Source organism: Marmota marmota, unplaced genomic scaffold, assembly GCF_001458135.2.
Source record: "Marmota marmota marmota unplaced genomic scaffold, marMar, whole genome shotgun sequence".
Lineage (NCBI taxonomy): Eukaryota > Metazoa > Chordata > Mammalia > Rodentia > Sciuridae > Marmota > Marmota marmota.
The window spans coordinates 3,732,332-3,757,212 of NW_025999924.1; the positions used below are offsets into that span (position 1 = coordinate 3,732,332).

At 35.2% G+C, this 24,881-nt stretch overlaps 1 protein-coding gene across 13 annotated transcripts in view; it reads left to right on the forward strand.

Moving 5' to 3' along the window:
• The window catches only part of Pde4d (phosphodiesterase 4D), a 1,424,195-nt gene that overhangs the window by 1,074,240 nt on the left and 325,074 nt on the right, over window positions 1–24,881 (forward strand). The window contains exon 1 of one of the 13 annotated variants that reach the window (XM_048800098.1): window positions 14,786–24,773. The exons of the other annotated variants lie outside the window; for them this stretch is intronic. Coding sequence (XP_048656055.1) covers window positions 24,685–24,773 — 89 coding nt within the window. The 5' untranslated portion in view covers window positions 14,786–24,684. Of the gene's footprint in view, window positions 1–14,785; window positions 24,774–24,881 lie in introns of those variants that run through there. 13 annotated transcript variants of the gene reach the window in all.

A 24,881-nucleotide genomic window follows, 5' to 3' on the forward strand; every position in this document is an offset into this window, starting at 1 on the left:
ACATGACTCATTGGCCAGAACCAGTCTCTTGGCTCCCTTCTACCACAAAAAGGTTAGGAAGTACCTACAGGTATCCAACAGGTGGAGAGTTGAAAAGATGGAGCCAGCAGCTCTAAGGACAACCACAATTTCCCTCATAAGAATTATTAAGTAAAAGTAAAATGACTTGTTTCTACTTAAGATTTTAGTTCAACATGAAATACTCATATATGTAAGAAATAGGTAAATATTTATTTGTATAATATAAATATATAAATATAAAAATAAATAAATGTATTTCATAAGAAACTTGTAATGTGTAAGTTTTTTTATGTTTTTATATTTTAATTCTCTTCTATATATTTTATGCATTCCTTAAGCAGGTAATATTTGAATACTTTCTACTTAGCCAGGCATTGTTGAAGGTCCTGGTGCTCATTAATTAAACAAACAAACAAAAAAACACTGAGATCTCTGCTTCTCCGTGTAATATGCTAGGGTGCTCTAAGTGCTAGGGGAAAGTAGTACAAAGGAAGGGAGTTAAAAGTCAAGGCTGAAAGTGTGGTCAGAATGTTCAATAGAGATATCAGGACAACTCTTATTGAGAATGGTCTGTTTGAGCAAGACCTGAAAAGATCAGAGTGATCACTGTGAATCCATTGCCAGAGGGAACAGAGGATGCAAATACCCCTAAAACACACTTGTTGTTTTCCAGGAATGACTAGAAGGTAGGAAGTGTGCTGTGAAACAGTGAAGGGGACTTAATAGGGGACACAATGTGAATATGTGGGACATAGGCCATGTCACAGATTGCTGTGCTCTCAGTTAATTGCCTGACCTCTGAGTGCAATGCTGTAACTTACATCAGAAAATAAATCACCCAGCATTTAGAAGATGACTAATAGTTTGTATAAACCAACCTCATCATGCCGTGAAAAAGACAGGGAAATGTGGACCTTGTCTGTCTTTTCTATCCATTTTAAATTCCTTAAAGCTCTCCTATGCTTTGTAAACATACTAAACATCTATCCTTCAGCAGAAAGCTTTCAGGAAGGCAAGAAGGAAATTAATGTAACTTCTGCAAATATGCCACTTAATGACCTCATTTTAGGCTGGTAATATTCCAGTTAGGAAAATATAATGTCTCCATTGTACAGCTGAGAATACTGAGGTTCATTGGGTATGATTTGATTTGAGTTATCAAGGCTACAGAAGAACTGAAATTTAAACCCAAGTCAGCCTACTCCAAACACTTTTGTTTTCCATAGTTTTATTTAACTTCCAAAAATATGACTTGTAATGCATAGATTTTCTGGGCCTAAAAATAATTTACATTTTTATTCTATAAACTCTTCTATTACCAGATTACATTTGTAAAAGGAAGATATACACAGTAAAAATTGGCCATTGGAAAATATCACTGCCATCCCTGTTAATATCTACAAGAACAACAACAACAACAAAAAAAAACCTCATTTGTAGAAAATAATAGAGGGATTGATTTATAATTGCTATATTTCTGATGATAAATGCACTCTGATGTGAAATTTATTGCTCTATTTTCTTTTCTTTTGCAGGTAAGTTTGGAAGTATTTGTTTTTTCTTACAAAATACTGAGAGGTATGGTGTCACTTTTTCCTGAGTTTTATTTCAACTGTTTCTAAAATTGAGTATGCAAAAATCATGTGAATCACTGTACAAATTTTTGTTGTTATTGCAAGTATTTGGAAAGTAGCATTGTGGGTTTAAGTTGTTTGAGTCCCAGGTTTTAAGCATGCGATTCTGTAGAACAAATCTTTGCACTGCTAATGTTTTGGCTTGTGTTTAAATGATTTCTGCATCTGGTATAAGGGAGAGGATTGGATTTGGGGAGGGGAAAATGAGAAGAGTAAAGAACAGAGCATGCACCTAGAGACTATAAAGCTGAGCAGGGCAGCAACTGTCCATTCCAAGTGTACTATCTGCAATGGCCATGAGTACATGGCACAGGACAGAGATGCCTCTGCATGAGGAAAAATAAATGAACCAAAACCTGTGTTCATTCACTTTTCTAATGCTGAGGTTTTCTGTTTTCTCCAATTGTTGTGCAAGATTTCTCGCCAAGTTATTGATGATGTGTATATTTGAAAAAAAGTATGCTTCAGCCATTTTAAAACAGAAATCAAATTTTAAGTTAGCAATAAAATAGATCCATTTCCTGGAAACCATATGAGCAAAAGCTCTTATGAACTGTTTATCAACCTTTTTCAAATAGGGAGTAGGAAATTTCAACAAAACTCTTGGATATACAAAAGTGAGAATAAGATCAGAGGAGCTTAGGAAAGTGTGAGACTTGTATTGGGGAAAGGAAGGTAGCCTATCAAGTTGCCCATATAGAGCTATGACCTTGTTATTGTGCTCTGTGATTTCATTAGTACATAAAGGAAATGGTTGTGTTACATTTTACTCAAGCATAAACACTAATGTCATATTAATTATAAATGACATGTTTACTTTATTCCAGAAAGACTGTATGTGTTTGTAAAAGTAATTGCATGAATTACTAGTAATTGTGCGAAGTGGAAGAAGGCTTGGTGCACTCATCATCTTATAATTCCAGTTCTACTTAATCAAAAATAGATGAGTGCTATCATTTGGCTCTGGAATGTCCCCCTTATATGTTAAGGTTGTGATACCTAGAGTGGTGGGATTGGGAGGTGGTAAAACCTCTAAGAGATGGTGTCATTGAAGGTCATTGAAGGTGCATGTTTTAAATGGATTGTGCCACCCCAGATCCTTCACCTCTCTCTTTTAATTCCTAGTGATGAGGTGAGTGATTGTGTTCTACCATGTATTCCCACCATGATGTGCTGCCTTGCACAAAGCAATGAGGCCAACCAGTCACAAATCTCCAATGCTATAGTCCAAAATAAACATTTTGTCTTTATTAATTGATTATCTTAATGCAAAGCTAACTAACACAGGGAGTTAGCACACAAGACACACAATCTCTTCCTGTCTTGATCTTCATGGATAAAAAGGTTTGATCTTATTATATCTTCCTGAATAGAATCATATCAGTGTGGAAACCTGTGGGGTATGGGGTGGATATTATCTCACTGAGTAGAAATTACAAAAATTAAGGATCACATGTATTTCATCAAGCAAGAACAAAGGTGGTACTTTAAAAATGAAGTTAATTCACTAACACACAACTATCTTTATTTTCACTAGTATCCTAGTGGGTGATGGAAATTAATGAATTTAAAGGGCATCCTAAAATGTCATGACTTCTAAAATAATTATCAATGGATTCTCTAGGAGTCAGCAGATTTCTTTCTATGAAGAGCCAGATAGTAAATATTTTAGCCTTTTCAGGCCATAAGGTCTTGACAGTAGCTACTAGACTCTGGTGTTGAAGAGGAAATTCAGTTACCCATAGACAATATGTAATGAATAACCCTGGTGTGTTCTAATAGAAAATTGTTTGAAAAGGCAGGGCGGGGGGGACAGGATTCGCCCTGTGTTAGTTCCCAAACACTTGCTTTAGCTCTCTTTGAAGTGAAACTTTTTAAGTAAATTTTAAATATTTTAGAACAAGGTGTATGTTGACCATCTTTGGATACAGATAAAGCATTTGGTGTATAAAGGAGTGTAAGGGTGTTCAATTCTGAAGTTTAAAAGTAGGTTAGAAACTTTTCAAATGTTTTGATGAATTTAAACACTAGAGGGCACAAAAGAATATTTTAAATTCAAGAATCATTTGCAGAGTATTACAATTATTTTTTTTAAAAAAATGACATCTCAAGTAGAGCAGTGTGACCTTAATGGGAATAATTTGTCTGAAATGTTGGCCTGCAGCTCCTGTGACCTCACTGGCCACAAGAACTTGAAGTGGTTGACCATCTTTGTGTTGCTATAATAATAACCATATGTCTTTCTTTTTTATTGCTTTTGACCTTTTCATAAAATATGGTCAAAATTAGGTTTTTAAGTGGTGGGGATTTTTTTTCCATCTTATAAAAGAAGAATTATTTTCATATTGCTCTAGGATCTGACTAATTTTCATGTAAAGAAGGTTCTCTTTGTAGTACATAACAAGACATTTGGAATTTTTTGCTAAAAATTTTTAAAAGGTAAAATCATGCATATAAATGTACTCTTGTCATTATTTTTTAAACTAATTTTAGGGTTTTATTTCAGGAAAAATGATTAAAAATCATCAGGAGTCTGAAGTCTCAAAAATACTTCTTCTCTTTAGTAATTCTATTTATAGGCATTTATATTCCAGAAGTAACTTGTACTTTTAAAAATATTTATGTGCAAAGATATTCACCCAAAATAATATTGAGAACCTAGATATGTTATAAACATCTATATAAACTAGAGTTTAAATATATATCATTAGGCTGAACCAGTATAATTTTATCAACCACCAAAAAAATAGTATTTTCTAAAACATTAGATGATAGGGAAACTGCTTGTAGTAAAACATGAAGTGTAAAGCAAAATCCAAAATTATATATACTAAAATATCAATAGAATGTTAAAATTATTTGCATAAAGACATTTTCTCAAGTATTGGTAATTTTTTAAAATTTTCTTCTTCATTTTAATTTTCTGCAATTTCTCCATATTATGAATATTTATCATTTATATAGTCCTAAAAATAAATGTTATTTAAACATAAAAATTTTTCAGCATTCTTAAAGTACTTGTGCAGATATGATACTTAGGTAAGTACTAGTAGAGGTCAGTAGGTTATAAGAAAATTATTTCATGCATCAGAAAATCCATTTAATGAATTCTTGATTGTTAAGTAGACACATTATGAGGGTTGCCTTAAGCCCCAGAATGGAGTGCTTATCTTGAGTTCTACATTGGGCTGAGTTGCCAAGCACAGGGGTATAAGAAGGCCAAGAGAAAAACCAGGAGAGCCAGAGTGTGCTGGAAAGGGCTGTGTGCTGACATTTAACATAGAACTTCCCTGTGCACTCATTCCCTGGATGGTGGCAAAGCAGGGCATATTAGCCCCCACACCACCCCCATTCTCTTTAAAATCTGCCATCTGACCTTACTTTTCCCTATTGTGGAGTTATGTGAAGAGGAGCTAGAGACAGATAGCAGGAGACCCAAGGATGCTAAGCTGGCGTTTGCTTTGAACACAGAATTCCTTAGAAATGGCCTGCATAAAACATGAAAAGAAATCCCATAAATAACATCTGCACAAATACCACAGAAATGTGGCTCAAAGCAAAAATTTGTCACTAAATCAGTTTCTCTGGTGATATTTTAAGCAACATGAATTATCTTCTAAATATATAAAGCTTTTTCCTTTTGCGTTTGTCAACATAGAATGAACAAATGCACAAAGTTGGAGCTATAAGCAGTGTTTTTTCTTAATTAACTTTGTACTTGCTGGGTTCCTTAGTGCTTTAATCCCTAGTGACTAGAAGTTTGAGAATCTTATACATGTGTTTACTTCACAACTAATAATCCCATCAAACAACTCTTAGTACTTGAACTTCTCTCTACACCTTTTTCTTTTCCTTTTTTAAATTTTGAGTCAGTTGGCTTATAATGTAAACCGATAGATTCAATCTGTCATTTGGAATTTTTACAGGTATACATTGGACATTCTAAAGCTTGATAGTTTATATCCTCAAGTGATAATTGCCAATTTATGTATGTGAAATGGTTTCAAACATACCAAGGTACAATTAAAGCTGTGAGAAATGCAAGCATTATCTATTATTGTCCATTGATTAGGTGAAGAAATGGATGATTTGGGCTTATCTAGGTTAATTACCAAAGGAAATAGAGAAGCTTTAAATCTGGAACAAAACAGAATTAAATATTCATTTCATGAAGTAAAGCAGAATTTAGAGCAAAATAATGAAAGTTCCTAGGAGTCTGTCTTCTAAGAAATTTGTGGGATTTATTTAATGCCTTTATTTAGCTCCTGTTGAGCAGGACAGCCCCAGGGATTCACAGCCCCAGGAAGTTCAGAGCCCAGTAGAACACTGAGAGGACAGCACTCTTTTTCTCCACAGCCTTCCTTCAGAGAAAAGGAAGACTGCAACAAGCACTATACTCCAGATGAGAAACCAGCTAATGAATCCTTGCTGATTTCCACAGATGCCTTTAACAAGTTTATTCCCATTGATTCAGGCCTGGTTCTCACTGATAACCCACAGCATACTCATGTCCAGCCTCATCTTTGTGCAGTACTTTTGTTATTAGTTCTCTGACAACATGAGGGAAAATAGATCAGAGCTTTACACACTTGTAGTAGGTTCACCTTTGACTCCAGAGATGCCATGAGCAGATATTTGTTTCAGCTAAGCAAAGTATGGAAGTGAACATCCACAGTGAGGTCAAAAGTTGTACTAAGTATGAAAAAGAAATAATAACACAGTTGTTATGGTTTGAATGTGAGGTGTTCCCCAAAAGCTCACGTGTGAGACAATGCAAGAAAGTTTAGAGGTGAAAAGAGTGGATTTTGAGAGCCTTAACACAAGTGCATTGATCCACTGATATGGATCATCTGGATGCTATCTGTAGGCAAGTAGGATGTGGCTGGAGGAGCTGGTGAGGGGAGTCTGTCTTTCCCTGCTCTTGGTGTGATGTCCTGAGCCACTATCCTCCACCGCACTCTTCCACTATGATGTTCTGATTCACCTCAAGCCCCGAGAAATGGAGCTGCTTTCTATGGACTGAGACTTCTGAAATCATGAGTGCCAAATAAACTTGCTACTTACAATTGTTCTTGTCAGGTCTTTTGGTTACAGCAACAAAAAAGCTAACTAAACAACAGTAGTTGAAAACTCACGTTGAAAGGATGCACCCAATAGTACATGCACTGGTGAATTAGATATTATGGAAAATGAAGACTTGAAAAGGGAAAATTTAAAGACCTTGTCTCCCAGTCTCCAATCTTTCCTTCTCAAGTTCTTGTGAAGATAATCAAAGTATTATTTATTCTAAAATTCTGCTTAAATTATTACATTCTCTTGTTCAGAAACCTTGATGACATCCCACTTTTTTTGGTATATATTTTTTGTTTAATGGATTAAGAAAATATTTCTCCTATTCACAGTTGGCAAGAAGCTTTCTTCTCCCTCCCAATAAATTGTTGTATTTTATGAAATTTTTTTGCATATCTTAAGATGAGTATGTACATTTTTCTACTTTATTCTCGTAAATATGATAAACTACATAGATTTACTTTTTTGAATGTTAAAACAGATTTGCCTTCCTGGAATGAACTCAACTTACTTATCATATATTGTCTTTTTTTTTAAGTATGTTTAGTTTTAGATGGACACAATACCTTTATTTTGTTTATTTCATTTTTTTTTTTTTTAATGTGGTGCTGGAGACCAAACCAGTACCTCACCCATGCTAGGCAAGCGCTCCACCACTGAGCCACAAACCCAGCCCTATATGCTGTCTTTTTTATAACTCTGATCCCAGAAAAAGTTGAAAATCATACTGGACCTGTATCCATGATACAGATTGAACAGAATTTAAAACCTTTCTGTAGGCAGGTATGTGGCACATGCCAGAGGCTCTAGAGGCTGAGGAAGGAGAATCACAAGTTCAAAGCCAGCCTTAGCAACTTTGTGAGGCCCTAAGCAACTCAGGGAGAGTCTGTCTGAAAATAAAACATTACAATAAAAGGGATGGACATGTGGCTCATTGGTTAAGCGCCCTGGGCTCAATCCCTGGTACCAAACAACAACAACAAAAAACTTCCCACAAAGATATCTCTAGGCCTAGATGGCTCATAGATGAATTCTTCCAACCATATATCAAATTGTAACACTAATATTAGACTCCTCCTTCCAATTGGACTAAAGTCCCCACTCCCAATGCAGCAAAGATCCTTGGAGTCCAGTATCAACTGCAGTACCCTCCCTTTTTGTGACTCCAACTGTTTTATAATCTCCCTCTGAAGGCTGCTGATTTTACCACACCTTGGATATTCATTCTTCTGAAGATTGGCTGCTGCTTCTCCTTCTTATTGAACAATACTAATCACAGTAGTTAGTAAATATTTGATTAATAAGTATCAATATTTATTTAACATGGCTCTCCGACCAGTAAATTCAGTCACATGGCAGATTTATAAATTGAACCTCGCCCAGGTGTAGGCCCTATTTTTGTTGCTTGTAAAACAGCAATGAACAAAGCAGTCTCTCTACTAAATGCTCTTCATGTTTTTTTATAGGGAAGAGTGTACAAAATATATGATATGCAAACATACAAAACATATGGTATTTGATGATAATAAGTTCTATGAAAAAATTAGTGCAGGGTAAAGAAATAATAATGGGAATCTGAGTTCAGATTAAGTGATCAGAATAGGTAATTGTTAAATTGATCATGTAAAGCTTAATAAAGTGATGTATCCATGCAGCTATCCAAAGGAAAAGTGTTTCAGAATGAATAAATAGAAAAATGCAAAGGCCCTGGGGCAAGAACAGGCACACTGTGTTCAAGGAACCGGAAGACCAGTATGGCTAGAGCAAGTGAGCAAATGGGAGAAGAGAAGGCAAAGAGGTGGGTACAGGGACAGTGAGGTCAGTTGTAATAGTAAGGGGTTGGATTTTTATCCCAAGTGAAGTGGAAATGAGTAATAGGATTTAAGCAGAGGAGTGATGTACATTTTCTTTTTCTTTTTAATACAGTTTTAGTTGTAGATGGACACAATACCTTTATTTCATTTTTATGTAGTGCTGAGCATCAAACCCAGTGCCTCATACATGTGAGGCGAGCACTCTACCACTGAGTTACAACCCCAGCCGGTAATGTACATTTTTTTTTTTGCTCTGTCTTTTTTTTTTTTTAATTTCTTACATATATGAAAATAGTGGAGTGCATTACATTCATAATTATCCATTCACAGCACAATTTTTCTTAACTCTGTGTATAAAGTATGTTCACGCCAAATTATGCCATTATACATGAGTTCTCTTATTTTTTTTTGCATACAATTCTTAAAACAGAGATATGATAAATGGTGGTATAACAGTGATGTACATTTTTAACCGGTCCCTGTGAGTGCTCTGTGAAGGATAGCTTGGAGTAAAATTACAAGCAGGGAAAGTTGATCAGGAGTCATTGCCATGTCTGGGTGAAAGACAGTGGTTGACTTGGGCATTTTCATAGTTCAGTGAAGGTGGTAAGTCATGACCAGGTTCTGGCTACAATTTGAAAATGGAACTGATAGTATTTGATGATGAACTTAGAAAGTTGAAAACTTGTGCTTTTTATTGGCTGAGATGGGAGAAGATGAGGGAGGAGTAGGCTTCGTGGTGGGGTGGTTCGGTTCAGGCATCTGAAGTTTTAGAGACCTATTTGTGTCCAAAGTATCATCTCATTTCCCCTAGACACACCCCAGAGTTCCTCTGCAGCTACCATAGTGGACAGTTCCTCTGTGCTTGGCCACCTTCCCATCTCAGGCAGCTGACAGCTTTTTTTGGTAGACAGAGCTTGTTCAGGTTGGTGGGATATCTCACCCTTTTGGTGACTTTCACACACTGGAGAGTGTGTGGACAAGAGTGTTGGTGGACAAGCCCCGAGGCATGTGGATATGGTCCTATCAAGCATCTCCAGGGAGACTGAGTCTGTTTCCACACAGTTGTATCTGTGGCAAACTCTACTGACTTTTCTTCCTTTACTGTCTCACTTTCCCACTGCATAACTTGTATCTCCTACAGTCGCCTCCCTTCCTCCTCCCCAAACAAACAACTTATGGCAACACTTCATAAGATCTGTCTGGGTGGAAATCAACATAAGACTTCTTTGGGGGGGGGGGGCGGTATTTTTATTTTGCTAATTTGTTCTAATTAGTTATATACAACAAAAGACTGTATTTTGACATATTTTACATATCTGGAGTATAATTTATCATTCTTCTCGTTGTACATGATGTAGAATTACATTGGTCATGTAATCATATCTGCACATAGAATTGTAATATCCAATTCATTCTACTATCTTTTTTATTTCCATTGTCTCTCTCTTCCCTTCATTTACTTTTGTCTAAATCAAAGTATTTATTTTTTTCCCAACCAATTCCCTTATTGTGAATTAGCATCCACATATCAGAGAAAACATTTCAGCCTTTGGTTTTGCGGGATTGGCTTATTTCACTTAGCATGATAATTTCCAGTTTCATCCATTTACCAGAAAATGCCATAATTTCATTTTTCTTTATGGCTGAGTAATATTCCTTTGAGTATATTTCCACATTTACTTTGTCCATTCATCTGTTGAAGGGTATGTTGTTTTCATAGTTTAACTACTGTGAATTGAACTGCTATAAACATTGATATGGCTGCATCATAGTAGTATGCTGATTTTAATCAACCTACTTTTAAAGATTCAAATTTTCATGTCCAAGAAAGAGATGGATTACTCTTCCACAAACCAGGGAAAATGTTGGAGACAGATATATAATTGGATGACATTAATCTTTTACAAGCCTACATGATTTTTTTTTTTTTTTTTTTTTTTTTAATTTTTTTGTAGCAAGGATTGAACCTAGGGATGCTTAACCACTGGTTCACATCCCCAGTCCATTTTGTTTTGTTTTGAGGCAGGGCTTTGCCAAGTTGCTTAGGGCCTCAATAAATTGCTAAGGCTGGCTTTGAACTTGTGATCCTCCTGCCTCAGCCTTCTGAGTTGCTAGGCTTACAAGCATTTGCCACCATGCCCAGCTGCTTACGTGAAATTCTGTTTCCCAAGCTCTAAATATGGGTACCTTCCTACACAGACACAACCTTCCTTAACTGCCTTATGTTGGTTTTTCTACATGAACACAAAGATGTTTATCAATGAACAGTGTAATCTTTCAGCAGAAGCCATAATACAATTTCAAGAGAATAGTAGATTTGAACATGATGACAAACTGATTAGAAGGAGAAGGATCCTGGGGACTTTTGGACTTTTTTGAGGAGGAGGAGGAGGAGCTGGTATTGGGGATTGAACTCAGAGGCACTTGCCACTGAGTCATATCCCCAGCCCTATTTTATTTTATTTAGAGACAGGGTCTCAGTAAGTTACTTAGTGCCTTTGCTGAGACTGGCTTTCAAATCATGATCCTCCTTCCTCATCAGCCTCCAGAGCTGCTGGGATTATAGGTGTGAGCCACCTTGCCCTGCTTGGGGCTTGATTTGAACCTGTATTTGCACAAGAAGCATATTAGTTTAGCTTCTAATACATAACATTTGGGGTGGTTTTGGACAAATTAGTGGGCATTAAACTGGAAGGGCTCTCCCAGCTATGCTTTGGTATTATTATTGATTTTTAAATTTTTTTAAAAAAATTCTTTATTTGTTATTTTTAGTTATATATGACAGTAAAATTTATTTTGCCATATTATACATACATAGAGCATAACTTCCCATTTTTGTGGTTTTAAATGATGTTGAAGTTTGACTGGTGGTATATTCATATATGAACATAGAAAGTTATGTCGGATTCATTCTACTATGTTTCTTATTCCCATCCTCTTCCCTTCCCTTTATTCCTCTTTGTCCAATCCAATGAACTTCTATTCCTTCCCTCTTATTGTGTTACCATCTGCATATCAGAGAGCACATTCAGCCTTTGGTTTTTGGGGATTGGCTTATTTCACTTAGCATGATGGTCTCCAGTTCCATCCATTTGCTGTCAACTGCAATAATTTAATTCTTCTTAATGGCTACTTAATATTCTATTGTATAAATATACCACATTTTCTTTATCCATTCATCTGTTGAAGGGCACCTACCTTGTTTCCATAGCATTAGCTATCGTGAATTGAACTGCTGTAAACGTCAATGTGGCTGCCATTACTATAGTATGCTGATTTTAAGTCTTTTGGGTATATACTGAGGAATGGGATAACTGGGTCAAATGGTGATTTCATTCAGGTTTTCTGAGGAATCTCCATATTGCTTTTCAGAGGGTTGCACCAATTTGAATTCCCACCACAATGTATGAGTGAATCTTTTTCCCTACATCCTTAGAAACATTTATTGTTACTTATATTCTTGATAATTGCCATCCTGACTAGAGTGAGATGAAATCTATAGAATGGGAGAAAATCTTTGCCCCCTGCACCTCAGATATAGCATTAATATCCAGGATATATAAAGAACTCAAAAAATCTAAACATAAAAAAATCAATAAATGGGCAAAACTAACTAGGCACTTCACAAAAAAAGAAATATGATCAGTCAACAAATACATGAAAAAGTGTTCAACTTTGCTAGCAATTAGAGAAATGCAAACTAAAACTGCACCAAGATTCCATCTCACTCACATCAGAATGGCAATTGTTGTTGCTTTTTAATAATAGTTTGTACTAAACCATACTTTTTGCTTGCCTGGTTCAGAAATTGTTGTATTCAGGCTTGAGTGGGAAAGTGAATAGAGATGAAGGATACCCTCATTACCTAGGCTGTGTAGTTAACAGCAGGCAATGGGAGGGCTACTCACTTCTCAGTTGCTCAACTAAATGTGAGAATAAACTATTTTCTCCTCTGTTTCGAGCCAGCCTATCAGATAAAGCAGAACTCCTCTTGTGCACATTGAATCACATTCCAGAGTAATTTTCCCTTTGCAGGAAGCATCCAGAATTTGTTTCTTTATGCCAAGCAGTTATCCCTATAATTTCAAATCAATAGAATTAAGATTTGTATATAAATTAACATTTTTTTTCTAATTAAGAAGCTAATTGAAACACATAAAAACAAAGATAGTAGAATGTACTGGATATATGTGCCTATATGACTTCATGACCTAGGTACTTCTACACCATGAATAACCAGAAGAATGAGAAGTTATACTCTGTTTATGTATGGTGTGTCAAAATGCATTCTATGGCCATTTATAACTATTTAGAACAAATTTATTTTTTAAAAAATGATCCTAATTCTCATATTACTCAAATGGTAATTTCTTGGTGATTATCATGTGAAATTGCAGGTGACCAATCCATTTCCAAATGGTATTTTATGCATATTAACATTTTGTATAAAAGGTTCCCTATTTTTAAGATGAATATACAATATTTTTTCATTATGGTCCTCAATTTTAATATTCAATTTTCTTTTGTCAAATGTCAAAAACTGTTCATTTAGAGCAAAAGTTTCACAAGTAGCGGGGAAAAACAAATGGTGATTTCCTATTTTGTGGAGTTCTCTTTAAAGTAATATTGTTGAGAAATACAATTGTGTATTATCTGTAAAAACGTTAAGTAGTGGAGATGTCGGCCATCAAGTCTATGTGTTGCATCTGCATCCTGTAGAGGCTCAGATGACTGTCTCAGATGACCAAAGCAAAGCATGTGCCCTGGGTGGCTAGTTGAAGGTCTTGCCTCTTCCCTGGGGTGAATGTGTAGTTATGAAACCCTCTCTTCACCAGGGGGCACTGTGCAAACATCTAGCTCTTTCCATAGAAGGCAGTGTCCCTGCAGACAAGCTCAAAGTGGATTTCTTTAATTTATAAAGAGCTTAATTTGTTTCTCTGCTTTGCTTTTTCTTAGCCATGACTTTTGGTACAATTCTGGAAGGCAGGCTGCTTTTCTATTTATGCTTCTGCAGATGATGTCATGCTGCTTTTAATTTGATTTTAAATCATATCATCATAGGTGTTAAATGATGTGGATGCCATTCTAGCTTCCCAGCACTTATTTCTCTCTCTACCCCTTACACATATCAGCAACATGTAAAATATATCTATGAGACATGTTTAATTTAATATGAATTCAAAAGTCTTTATCCATGGCCTTTGAAATTTAATCTACCTAAAACTCCTGGTGGAAGAAAAGAAACTTGACTACTCAAGATTTTTTTTTTAGCATGTGTTTAATTTTATCTGATTATAAAAGTAATCTTTGTTAGTTGTAGAAAATATGAACATTATGGAAAAGAATGTTAAAAATGTTTCCATGACCCAGAAATAACACTATTGACATTTTGGTGCATTTTTAAAAATATTTTATTTTATTGATTCTTAGTTATACATGACTGTAAAATCCATTTTGAAAAAAAGTATGCAAGTGTAGGATGTATCTTATTCTAATTAGGATTCCATTCTTGTGGGTGGGCATGATGGGGTTCACGATATTTTCTAAGTGTTCATTGAAAAATTATGTAAGATTCATTCTACTGTTTTTCCTATTCCTATTTTGATTAGAAGGTTTTATTGAAAACTGATTTTCAGGAGAATTTAGATTCTACTTAGTATTAGCAATTTTACAATACACTTTTTTTACAATGGAGAAAATTATTTTTTAAAATTTTTTTAAAAATTAGTTATACATTTAATTTAAAAGTTAAATTTAGTTTAGTTATACATTTAAATTTAGTTATACATGACAGTAGAATGCATTTATGCACTTTGATATATCATACATAGGTGGGATATAATTTCTCATTTTTCTGAGTGTACATGTTGTAGAATCATATTAGTCATGCAGTCACATATATTCATAAAGTAATAATGTCTGTTTCATTCTACTGTCTTTCCTATCCCCACATCCCATTCCTTCTCCTATTCCTTCAATTCCTTCTTCTCAGTCTAAGGTAATGCTATTCTTCTCTTGTACCCACCCATCTTGTTGTGAATAGGCATCCACATATTAGAGAAAACATTGGCCTTTGTTTTTTTCTGGATTGGCTTATTTCGCTTAGCATGATATTCTCCAGCTCCATCCATTTACTGGCAAATGCCATACTTATTTAAAGCTGAGTAATATTCTGTTGAATATATATAACCACATTTTCTTTATCAGTTCATCTATTGAAGAACACCTACTTTAGTTACATTGTTTAGCTATACTATAGTAATACAATATACTTTTTAACAAAGAATTAACAGTATTATCTTGAAAATGACAATTTATGCTGTTTGTAGCTATATTTGCCGTTTTACTGATTGTCTACTTTTGTGAGGTTGTGCTAGAGTTAGCACCCAAGAACAAACTGGCTTCTTCCAGAAATCTCTGCAGTATCTGCTCCTCCTTGATTGGGTTCCTTTGCATTTATACCACGCCAAACACCAACTAAGAATGAGTTCTCCATGATCATTTCTGTGAGTTATTCAGTTTCAGGGAGATCAAAACTGTGTTTCCTCTATCACTTGTGTGATATCATCTGACCTTTACCTGCATTTCAAATTGCTGAGAATGAAGCAAGCTAACTTTTACACTAGGAACATGAGAAACAGATGAAAAACAAAGTCACTGATATTAGTTTTATTTTCCTTTCCATTTTCTATAAAAGTAGAATCTCTCGTCCAAAAACTAAACCTAATGTTTATTGAAATATTAATTTAAAAGTATTATAAAAGGAAACAAAAATTAAATCTACAGCAAAAACAAATGTTCTCATTTATTGAAATGTCTCTGAATTTATGGATTTTTATGGATATGTTGTACAATAGCAGTTAAGTGTGGAAAATCCTGTCATTCTACTACCAAGCAGTTGACTGATGCATAATTTACCCAGAGTTTGCCTGCATCAAATAATTCACAAAACATTACTAAGACTACACTGGAATAAAACCTCATAGTTGACAGTTTTCATAGCTTAAATGGAAATTGATTTTAATAATTAATAATCTGTGAATATGTCTTTAACATTGAATTTTTATCATTAATTTCTTTGTTAGTAAAATTTAAGAATTAAAATTTATTTTGTGTTTTGCACTACATCTGAAAAAAGAAAAATGCATTGTCTTTGCCTGCACTAAGTCCACCCTTTTAAAAAAAAAAATTCCATAATGGGTTGAGGCTGTAGCTCAGTGGTAGAACACTTGCCTCACAGGTGTGAGGCCCTGGATTTGATCCTCAGCACCACATAAAAATAAATATATAAAAAGATATTGTGTCCACTTACAACTAAAAAATAATAGACTCCAGAAAATACACAGAAACTTATAATCTAGTTTCAAAATAAGCCAGAATACATTAATATTACTTATATAACTCTTATTTAATGTTATGGTGTTAGGTACACCAGTATTCACTCTAAAATTCTTTCAACTTTCCAGTATTTTTGAAAATGTTCACAATAGATCAGTTTTAATCTTATTAACATTATTGATATGCTTTAATGAGGAAAAACAGAAGCAACAACAACAACAGAAAACCTTACCATCACAGGTTTCAGAAATGTTTTTCTGAGGTGAGATTCTTTCCCTATTGCATGTGTCTGTCAGGAGATACCAGGTCCCTTTGTGCCCTCAGTCATTAAGCATTGAATTGGAACCACACTAGTCTTGATTAAGAACTTCTTCATCAATGCATCTCTCCCAAGTCATTCCTAGTTCATCAGAAGATTTGACTGTTGGAAGACAACTATTTCCCCTGAGTAGGTACCCCTAAGTGAGTTTCACCAAGAAGATCTCAGTTGCTTTAATGTTTGTGATCTGAAAAATCAATTTCTTAATTTTTTTTTTACAAATAAGAATTCAAGTTACCCTCCATCTTTATATCTTTTATAGCTCTTCTCTTCCTTACTATCTTGATATTTTTTAATATTGTGAACCCAATTCAATTTCTTAAATGCCTAAAGTTTTTGTTTCTGGTGCCCTCAGCTTTCTAGGTTCTCTTGGTACAATTTGTAAATGATCACCAGCTTGCAACTGGCTTGGCACATGGCACATTGTCAATACTTATGTGTATCTGTGAATGGAAGGGAGGGCAGAAGGGAAAATGAAGAAGGAATGAGATGGAGGTGAGGGAAGGAGTAAGGAAGGAAAGAGGAGGGATGGAGGTGGATTGGCTGCATTTCCTATAGATACTAGCTTATGAGGCTGTATCTTCTAACTCTGTTCGTCTCAAAGGATTTCATGACTTAGTTAAAGCCATTAGTAGAATAGCTAGGAAAAATACTTGCTATCCCAAACATTTCCTTATGATCTACTGCTTAAAATCCCAGAGTTATGGTTTTGTTTCTTTGATGACAATTTGCTTTATTTTCAAGTAGAAGTTCAATCCTTTAATCATTAATAATGTACATCAAATGAAAGTAGGTCCAATTTAAATAAGAATTTTGCTATAAATGGTTTTACTTTATATTTTCTGACCAATAAAATAGCAATTATGCCTTCTCAAATTTACTTCTACATTTTTAAGACAGTAAGTGTACCAGAAGGAGTCTCTAATACAGAAATGACTTATTCCCTATAAATTAGAGGTGAGCTCCAGTTTTAATCAAGGTCTACTACTTACCACACATCAAATTTGGAAAAGTCACTCAGTTTATTTCTATTGAACCAATAGAAATAAATTTAGTGATGGCATTAGAAGCAGAAACCAAAACCTGCCCTGTTGCCTTATTAATGGCCTAATTATGTAAATTTCTATTACAAATTTCTTAGGTAGTTTCAGGAGCTAGAAAATGGAACCCTAAGTTTTACACAACCTATTACAAAACAAGAACAAATAACAAAAACAGATAATTTTCTTTTACTGTAACTCAAAGACACAGATTTCTATTTTATCCTATCTAGTAAATTGCCACTCTTGGTTGGATGGACTGAATGGTGCTTATATTTCTCCTATGTGTAGAATATTCAGAGGGAAAACACAGGGCAGTGTGGTCCTTAACAAGGCTGACATCACTCTTCTTCAAGCCTTTCCTGTCACCAGGTCCCTTTATTTTTCTGTCTCTGTAACTTTCCACTATCATTCTGGAGCCCACTCAGTACTGCCCAGGCTCACAGACCAATCTTGTCCCCAGAATTCAGAATTTAAAGAGCTTGGATAAGTTAATTCCAAAAGAGACACAATTTAGAAACTGGCAGGACTAATTTGGACTCACAGCTCCACCATATATTAGTTTTGAGGTAACAGCCAAGTTGCTTAGCCTTTCTGAACTCAGATTTCTCATCTATAATGTGGTGATAATAATGTCCATCTGAGAGTTGGTGGATTAAAGCAGATTATATAGATCTCATACCTGGTGCTGGTCCCTTTTTCTGTGATTATCCAAAACTTCCTTTATGATCTAACTCTCCATGAAAAAGGCCCTGACCTCATTCATTTCTTCACTGACTTATATTTTAGGACCATATTAGTTGAGATAATAGGTTTTATAATCAGAGAACTTCAGTTTTAACCTCAGATCTGGCACCCATTTATAAGTTTGCTCACAGAGGCAAGTTACTCCTTACTTTGCAAGGCTCTATCTCTTCAGTGGTAAAACAGAATGAAAATAAAATGAAGCTCATAGATAAATTTCAGGAGAGTCATACATGTATTTTATGCCCTCATCCAGAATAAACACCAAATAAGTAGGTGATACCATCATAGTAAAATGAGAAATCAGAAGTTACCTCGACCTTCAGGTCAGGTTTGCTCAGACTCAGTCAGAGGGCAGGAAGTATCAGTGTGAGAAGGGGATCTGAGGGTGACAGGCCAGCACCAGTGCTCCCAGGTGGCAACTTTGAAAACCGAAAATAATTCTAATTATGAAAATATTCTCCATATCCCTAACAAACAGACAACCAGATTTAGGGAGGTATTGAACCCTGTCATGGAAAAATGTTCATGGCACCAAAACCGAACACATGAGAGTGTTGTTATTTAGGGATTCTTGGTATTTAGGGCCTTTTTTCTTTCTCCTGAGGGAGTGATGTTTTGTTTTTATTTTGTTTTTTTTTTTTTTCTTCCCCTTGTAGCCTGGTAATTCCATCACTGCTTTTGCTTGTTTGTTAACATAGTTCTAAAAAGCTGGAAGAAGCCATTTCTGTCCTTATTTGGTGTGTGGTCAATTAAGGAGAGGAGCATGAGTTGGATCCAGTGTTGCAAATGCTTTTCCAATTAAAACAGTCTATCTTCAGGATCCCATAAGTTTTCAAATTTAAAAAAAAAGTGTTCTTATATTTAAGAGATGCCAGGATTTTGAACTATTGCGAAAATTTCCTTCAGCTAATTTTAGTAGAATTCTTTGCTTTTTTTTTTTTTTTTTTTTTTTCCATACCAGGGATTGAATCCAGGGGCTCTTAATCACTGAGCCACATCTCCAAGCCTTTGTTTTTTTATTTTTTATTTTGAGACTTTTTATTATAGTGAGACTTCACTATATTGCTAGGACCTCACTAACTTGCTGAGTCTGGATTTGAACTTGTAGTTCTTCCTGTCTCAGCCTCCCAAACTGCTGGGATTAGTCATGCGCTACCATGCCTGGCTTTCCACTTAATTTTTTGTTTTTTAGTTCTTGTAAATGAAATCCATAGAGGATTTTAATGTTTTAATGCTGCAAATAAAATATTAAAACTTTGTTATAGGATAAACCTTTAAAATCTAATAGCTGATATTCTACTCTTACACACTATGATAAAATGATTTCAAATAGAGAAAAAACAGTTACCCATAAAAACTGAAGACTAAGTTTTTTAAAACTCATAAAATGGTGCCCCTACTTACTGTGCTCATGATGTAACCAATTTTAGAGGACAATTTTGAAAACTGAAAATAATTCTAATTATGAAAATATTCTCCATATCTCCACAAAAAGGTTATAAATGTTGTTGGTGGTAGTACTCTAATTTTATGTGTTTTCAGAATGATTTTATATAAATTGCTGTGTTCATTTCTCTCAAAAAACTCTTTGCGGTGGTTCTCAAGTGGTAAGACTAAAACTCAGCAAGGTCAACCACCAGTGCTCAAGGTCATATGGCATGTTCATGGCATAACTGTGGCCCTAATCTCTGATCCCCTCTATCAGTGCTGTCCTGAATGTTTGACCAATGATGCTATATTTTAAAATAAAAATTATTTGGATTCAGCCCACTTATTCATTTGGTCAAATTGATAACTGTGGTTTTTCTGGTTTTGCTATTTTCTTTATTTATTGCAACAGTCTTGGCTTTTTCTGAAGGAGCATCTAAGGAAAAAGAAATTAAATAATTGGACCTGAGTTATCTGTTGTGAGATCTTTTGTCCCTATTGAGGTACATAAAAAAATATAATCCTGGTGATGCATCTTATTTGAAAGAATCCCTGAGAATATTGATATATTCATTTATTAAACAAACATGATTGTGGTTTTTATTTTTCAATGGTGACATGTGCAAAAGGAAGTTCAGAGTGCTGTGGAGAAAGCACATGGTCTGGAGCAGCCAGGAAGGCTTCAAGGTGGAGGAGGCTCTCAAGATGAAATCCCATAGTCACCCTTTCACGCACCTTCCAATAACTACGGAGGATTTTGTTTTGTTTTGTTATCATACCATATTCATGAATACAATCTTGGAAAGAAAGAATTTTTCTGACTCTGAAAATATTCACATATAGGGAATTACACAATCAGAAAACTACTGATCCCCAAAGACCTTTCACATACATTTTTTTAAAAAATCAAGTTATTTATCTCAAGTGATTAGCTCAGATTAATTTCAAGACATTTAAAGCATTTTATTCTAGAGATATTTCCCACTGAATAGTCAGAAAAATTCCCAAGACTTTGTTAATTACTTTATAGATACTTAATAAACATCAAAATTATTTCCTTCCCTCCCATTTCTTTCCTTCAACCTCATTTATCCAAGTATTTAGGAGCCCCATTGCCTTATTGAATAGAAAGGGTTTAACCTATTTAATTTTTAGTGTGTAGTAAATTTTTTGTTTGTACACCTGTTTTCTATACACTTAAGTAGATAAAAACATTTGTCTCACACTCCACAAATTTGTTGATCTTTTCTTGTATGTTTAAGCTTGTCTTTTGTTGGTTTTTCATTTTATTTCTTAATGACTTTAGCTTTTGAATTAAATTTATTTCTGTTTGTGTCTTGGGACATATAAGAGTAAGCAGAATATGTTTACAGTTACTTAAAGCCATGTGCATGCTTCTTAATGGCCTCAAGACTGCAGGGTACCTTCTAATTTTTAAATACTCCACTGCATTCCAGGACATAAAATAAGTGTCCCTCATTTCAGAACATGGGATAATTGACCGCTCAGTCAAGTAGACTCACATAAGGTTTAGAACATATATCTGAAAACAATGCAAAGAAAATTCTAGAATTATTTTGTAGGACATCCATTTGTAGAAATAAATGACTGATTATATAAACTATAGCTGAATTATAATTTAATGTTAGTGTAATAAAAAGGACTTTAAAAAAAAAACACCATGACTGGTACTCAAAGAATGTTAGTTTTGAGAAGTGCACAAATTCAGCTGTCAATCTCTCTTTCATCAAACTCTTTTGCAATGGATCACTCTGAAAATACAATTATTAGAATGATACTCTCATCAGATGAAGCTAATAAATAGTAGTCTATCATTTTCTTCCATGTTAACATTTACTGACTTTGAGTTTGTGACCAGCAACTATTTCAAAATACTGCATTATCCTGAAACCCATCTATCTGCCTTCTCTGGTTTCCTGAGGCAATGTATTTCAACATAACGAAACCCCACTAATGTAACTTTTTTTTTTTCTCTGAAGATTAGCTTACCCCCTACACACTCATCCATCCCTGTGCCTGTCAGTTAGTGGCCACTATGTAAATAAATGAATGCCTATGTGAATTCTGTTTAAATTCTCTCACTTTAAAATTTGGGAGCTTCAATTGAATTTATAGTAGCTATCGCCTATAAAGGAAATTCTGAGTTTTGTATCAGACACTAAAACCTCAATCTATCATTTGTAACATCTAGAATCTTGGATACCTAATCACAGAAACAGTCAAGATGCAAAAAAGATGCCTTATTTAGAGCTCAGCAGAACATAAGATCTGTTATTGGCAGGAGGTGGCATTTTGTTGAGGTTTTAGAAGGTGAGGAATGATGTGGCATAATGGCTGGATGCTGCAGTGTTCAGATCTCTTGTTTCTCTGGGAAGTAGGTTTAATTTTCAACTTGTAAAAAAGACTTTTTCTCAGAGATAAAGTCTTACCCCTTGCCATTTAGTCATGTTTTTACTAAAATTATTTTGGAACAATAAGCTCTTAATAAAGTGACAGAAATTAAAATATTGAAGATATTTCTATTTAACCCTTTTTCTACCCTTATAACTGTGGAGTAATAGCTATAAATAGCTGGTTGAGATATAAATGACAGCAAAGGTTCATCCTAGAAAACATTTTGCTTAATTTTTTTAAAAGGTATTTTTCTGATTATATAAATGCTTATATCTCTGAAAGTTTCTACCTAGTCCTTTGAAACAGTATTGACATTTACATTTGAAATCAAATCTTTGTTCATGATGAATCTCAGAAATAATTTGCTTATTACAATAACCTCATCAATGCCTGTAAACTAAGAGAGGTTATGTATAACTGTACAGAAGAAATGAGGAGGCAGTGTGTGATTTTTAAGGAAAAATAACATTAACATGGGCAGACATTTTTAATGTCTTTATTCCATTCATATTAGGATAAAGGGCTAAAGTTTCCATTTTTCTATTGATAAGCTCACACATTTTCATTTTTTTTCATCTTGCTTAACTGTTCAAGAACTATTTTTGGCAATAATGAAAAAATATAAATTTGCTTCTCCTTTCTTGTACAATTTTCAAAAATGTGCATTCTTTAGTAGCATCATCCTGGATTATTATTATGCCCTTATATATTTTTAATTAGATGTTAATTAACAGGGCATTCTTTTAGAATATAAATTGATAAAGAGATATAGACAATCATGAGTGAAAATATTCATTGCTTGGGTTAGCCTGGATGGGAAACTGGTTTAACAATAAAAATAGTATTTTTCGGACTTGAAAGTTGTCTATAAGGACTGTAGCTTTTACTGTCAGATACCAGTGATGCTGTTTCACTTATAAAATTTAAAACGTCACTGGATAGAACAAAATCTGGCTATTTTCCTGAGATGCCAATACCACCCCACTGCTCCCCTGGGGCTCTGTTCTCCCCTTCCCTCCATACCAGTCTACCCCTCCCCGCATCCCTCAGGGCTCCTCCCCATTTTACCCACTTGACCAGTTCTCTTACACTGTCTGCCTTTAGTCTAAGATAAAGCCATTCCCTAAACAGGAGTTGTTAACTAAACACAAATGTGTTAATTCTACTAGGAATGTTTGCATCCTGTAAGAGCTGACCCAAAGTGGAAATTCAGTAGTTCTACAGGAGTGAACTGCTGAGAGGAGAATTTCATACATGAGAGGGGCAGATTGCTTAAGTATAGGCACCAATCCTACACAAAAGCCAAAAGGCAGTTTGTGAAGCATAAAAAATATTGCAAGTTGAGTCTGAGAGAATGTGTTTATTTTTGAACTCTCAGCTCCTCCAAGGCTGTTGCTGTTCAGGGCAGTTCTCACTCACCCACTCTCTGGGAGCCCATACGTCAGATAACAAAGAGGTGAAACTGTAAAAATGTTTTCTATTACTCATCCCCAAAGCTGATACAGAGCCCATAGCATTCTCAAAAACCCCTGAAGTGCTGGATGCTGTTGTGAAATTAAGCATGATGTTTAAGGTCTTCATCTTTTATTGAACGTTCCGATCCCCTTTGGTCTATAAGAGATAGATTGAGTTTTAGGTGTCTCAAAATTTAGCATGTATAGCAGTGTTCATTGAGCTCATGTCTTGGACAGTTTTTTCCAGCACAGAGTGGGTTAAATTCACTCTTGGGCACTCCATGCCTCTCTAATCTTATCCTGGAAAAGGAGCTCTGCCTTGGTTTACAGTGGAGGTCACTGGCGGGGCAGTGTTTGGACAGGGACTGATGGAATTATGCTGCACTGTTAACATTAAATGCCACTTGCTGGTGGGGGCTGATGACGGCATTGGGGTCCTTTGACTCCTCGAGTACGATATCTTGAAATATATGCCTCTCTGAGATGTGGCTAGACTCATAAAACATGCAAAGGACTCTCTTTGGCTTTCATCATTTATTTAATTTGAAGAAAGGTTGTTTTAAGGGATTTATCAGAGAGTTAAGAAATGTTTCTAGGGAATAGAAAATGGACAAGAAAATTGATTTTTGTTGTCAAAGTCATTGCATTACAATTCACCCTCCAAGGTGACACAGCATCTCCTGGAGGGAGAAGCCGCCAAACACTTTGAAAGTGATCTGTTTTCTTCTCACACTGACTTGCAGGGAGACACTGGTATTTTCAAAACAATTAAAACCTTTGCAGAAAGTTTGCCAATAATTATGTTCATCCATGTTTCTAAGACAAGTTGTGATAAGGAAAATAATATTTGGCAGCTGAATGTGTGAAATTTAGAAATCTTTGTTCAATTTCCCAGTCTTAGTCCTATATTTATTTATTTTTTCAACAGAACCCTGTGTTTACAGTTTTTAAATATTCACACTTAGTGTGAAACTTCAAAGACTTCAGTCATACCTCCTCTCATGAGTGTTCATGTGTGTGTATGGTGTGTGTATGGTGTGTGTGTGTGTGTGTGTGTGTTGTGCTTTTCAGGAGTGGCATGTAACTATGTTGTTTAATCAGGACAATATTTAAAAAAATTTTTTCATGGGATTGTTTCTCACATTAATATTGAGATAGAGTCCAAGTGAAGCAAGCTCTGTCGCAAAGGGCAAGTGTCATGCAGCAGGAAGTCCTGGCGTCCCTTCTAGCCCTGCCTCAGCCAGCCTGCCACCTCTCTGTCAACGCATACCACCACACAAGAAGAAATGCCCTCACTCAGCCACAAGTGCCTCCTGCTCCCTGCGGGGCCCTCCAGCCCCAGGGCCCTGCACCAGCTCTGACTTCCTGCTGTTGCTGTGGATCTTGGCACCCTCTTTCCAAATGGCGTTTGTTTGGGATCCTCTGGGAGCCACAGTACCAGGACCATCTCCAAGAGCTAAATCAAGATTTCATTTCTCAAAGTCCTACAGGTATCGTGCTTTCCTTTCTGTAGCTAGGAAGGATTTTTCATCTGCCTTAGGCCCCTTGCAAATAAACCTTTGCCTTATGATTTAGTTCATAGGTTGGTTAAATTGCCA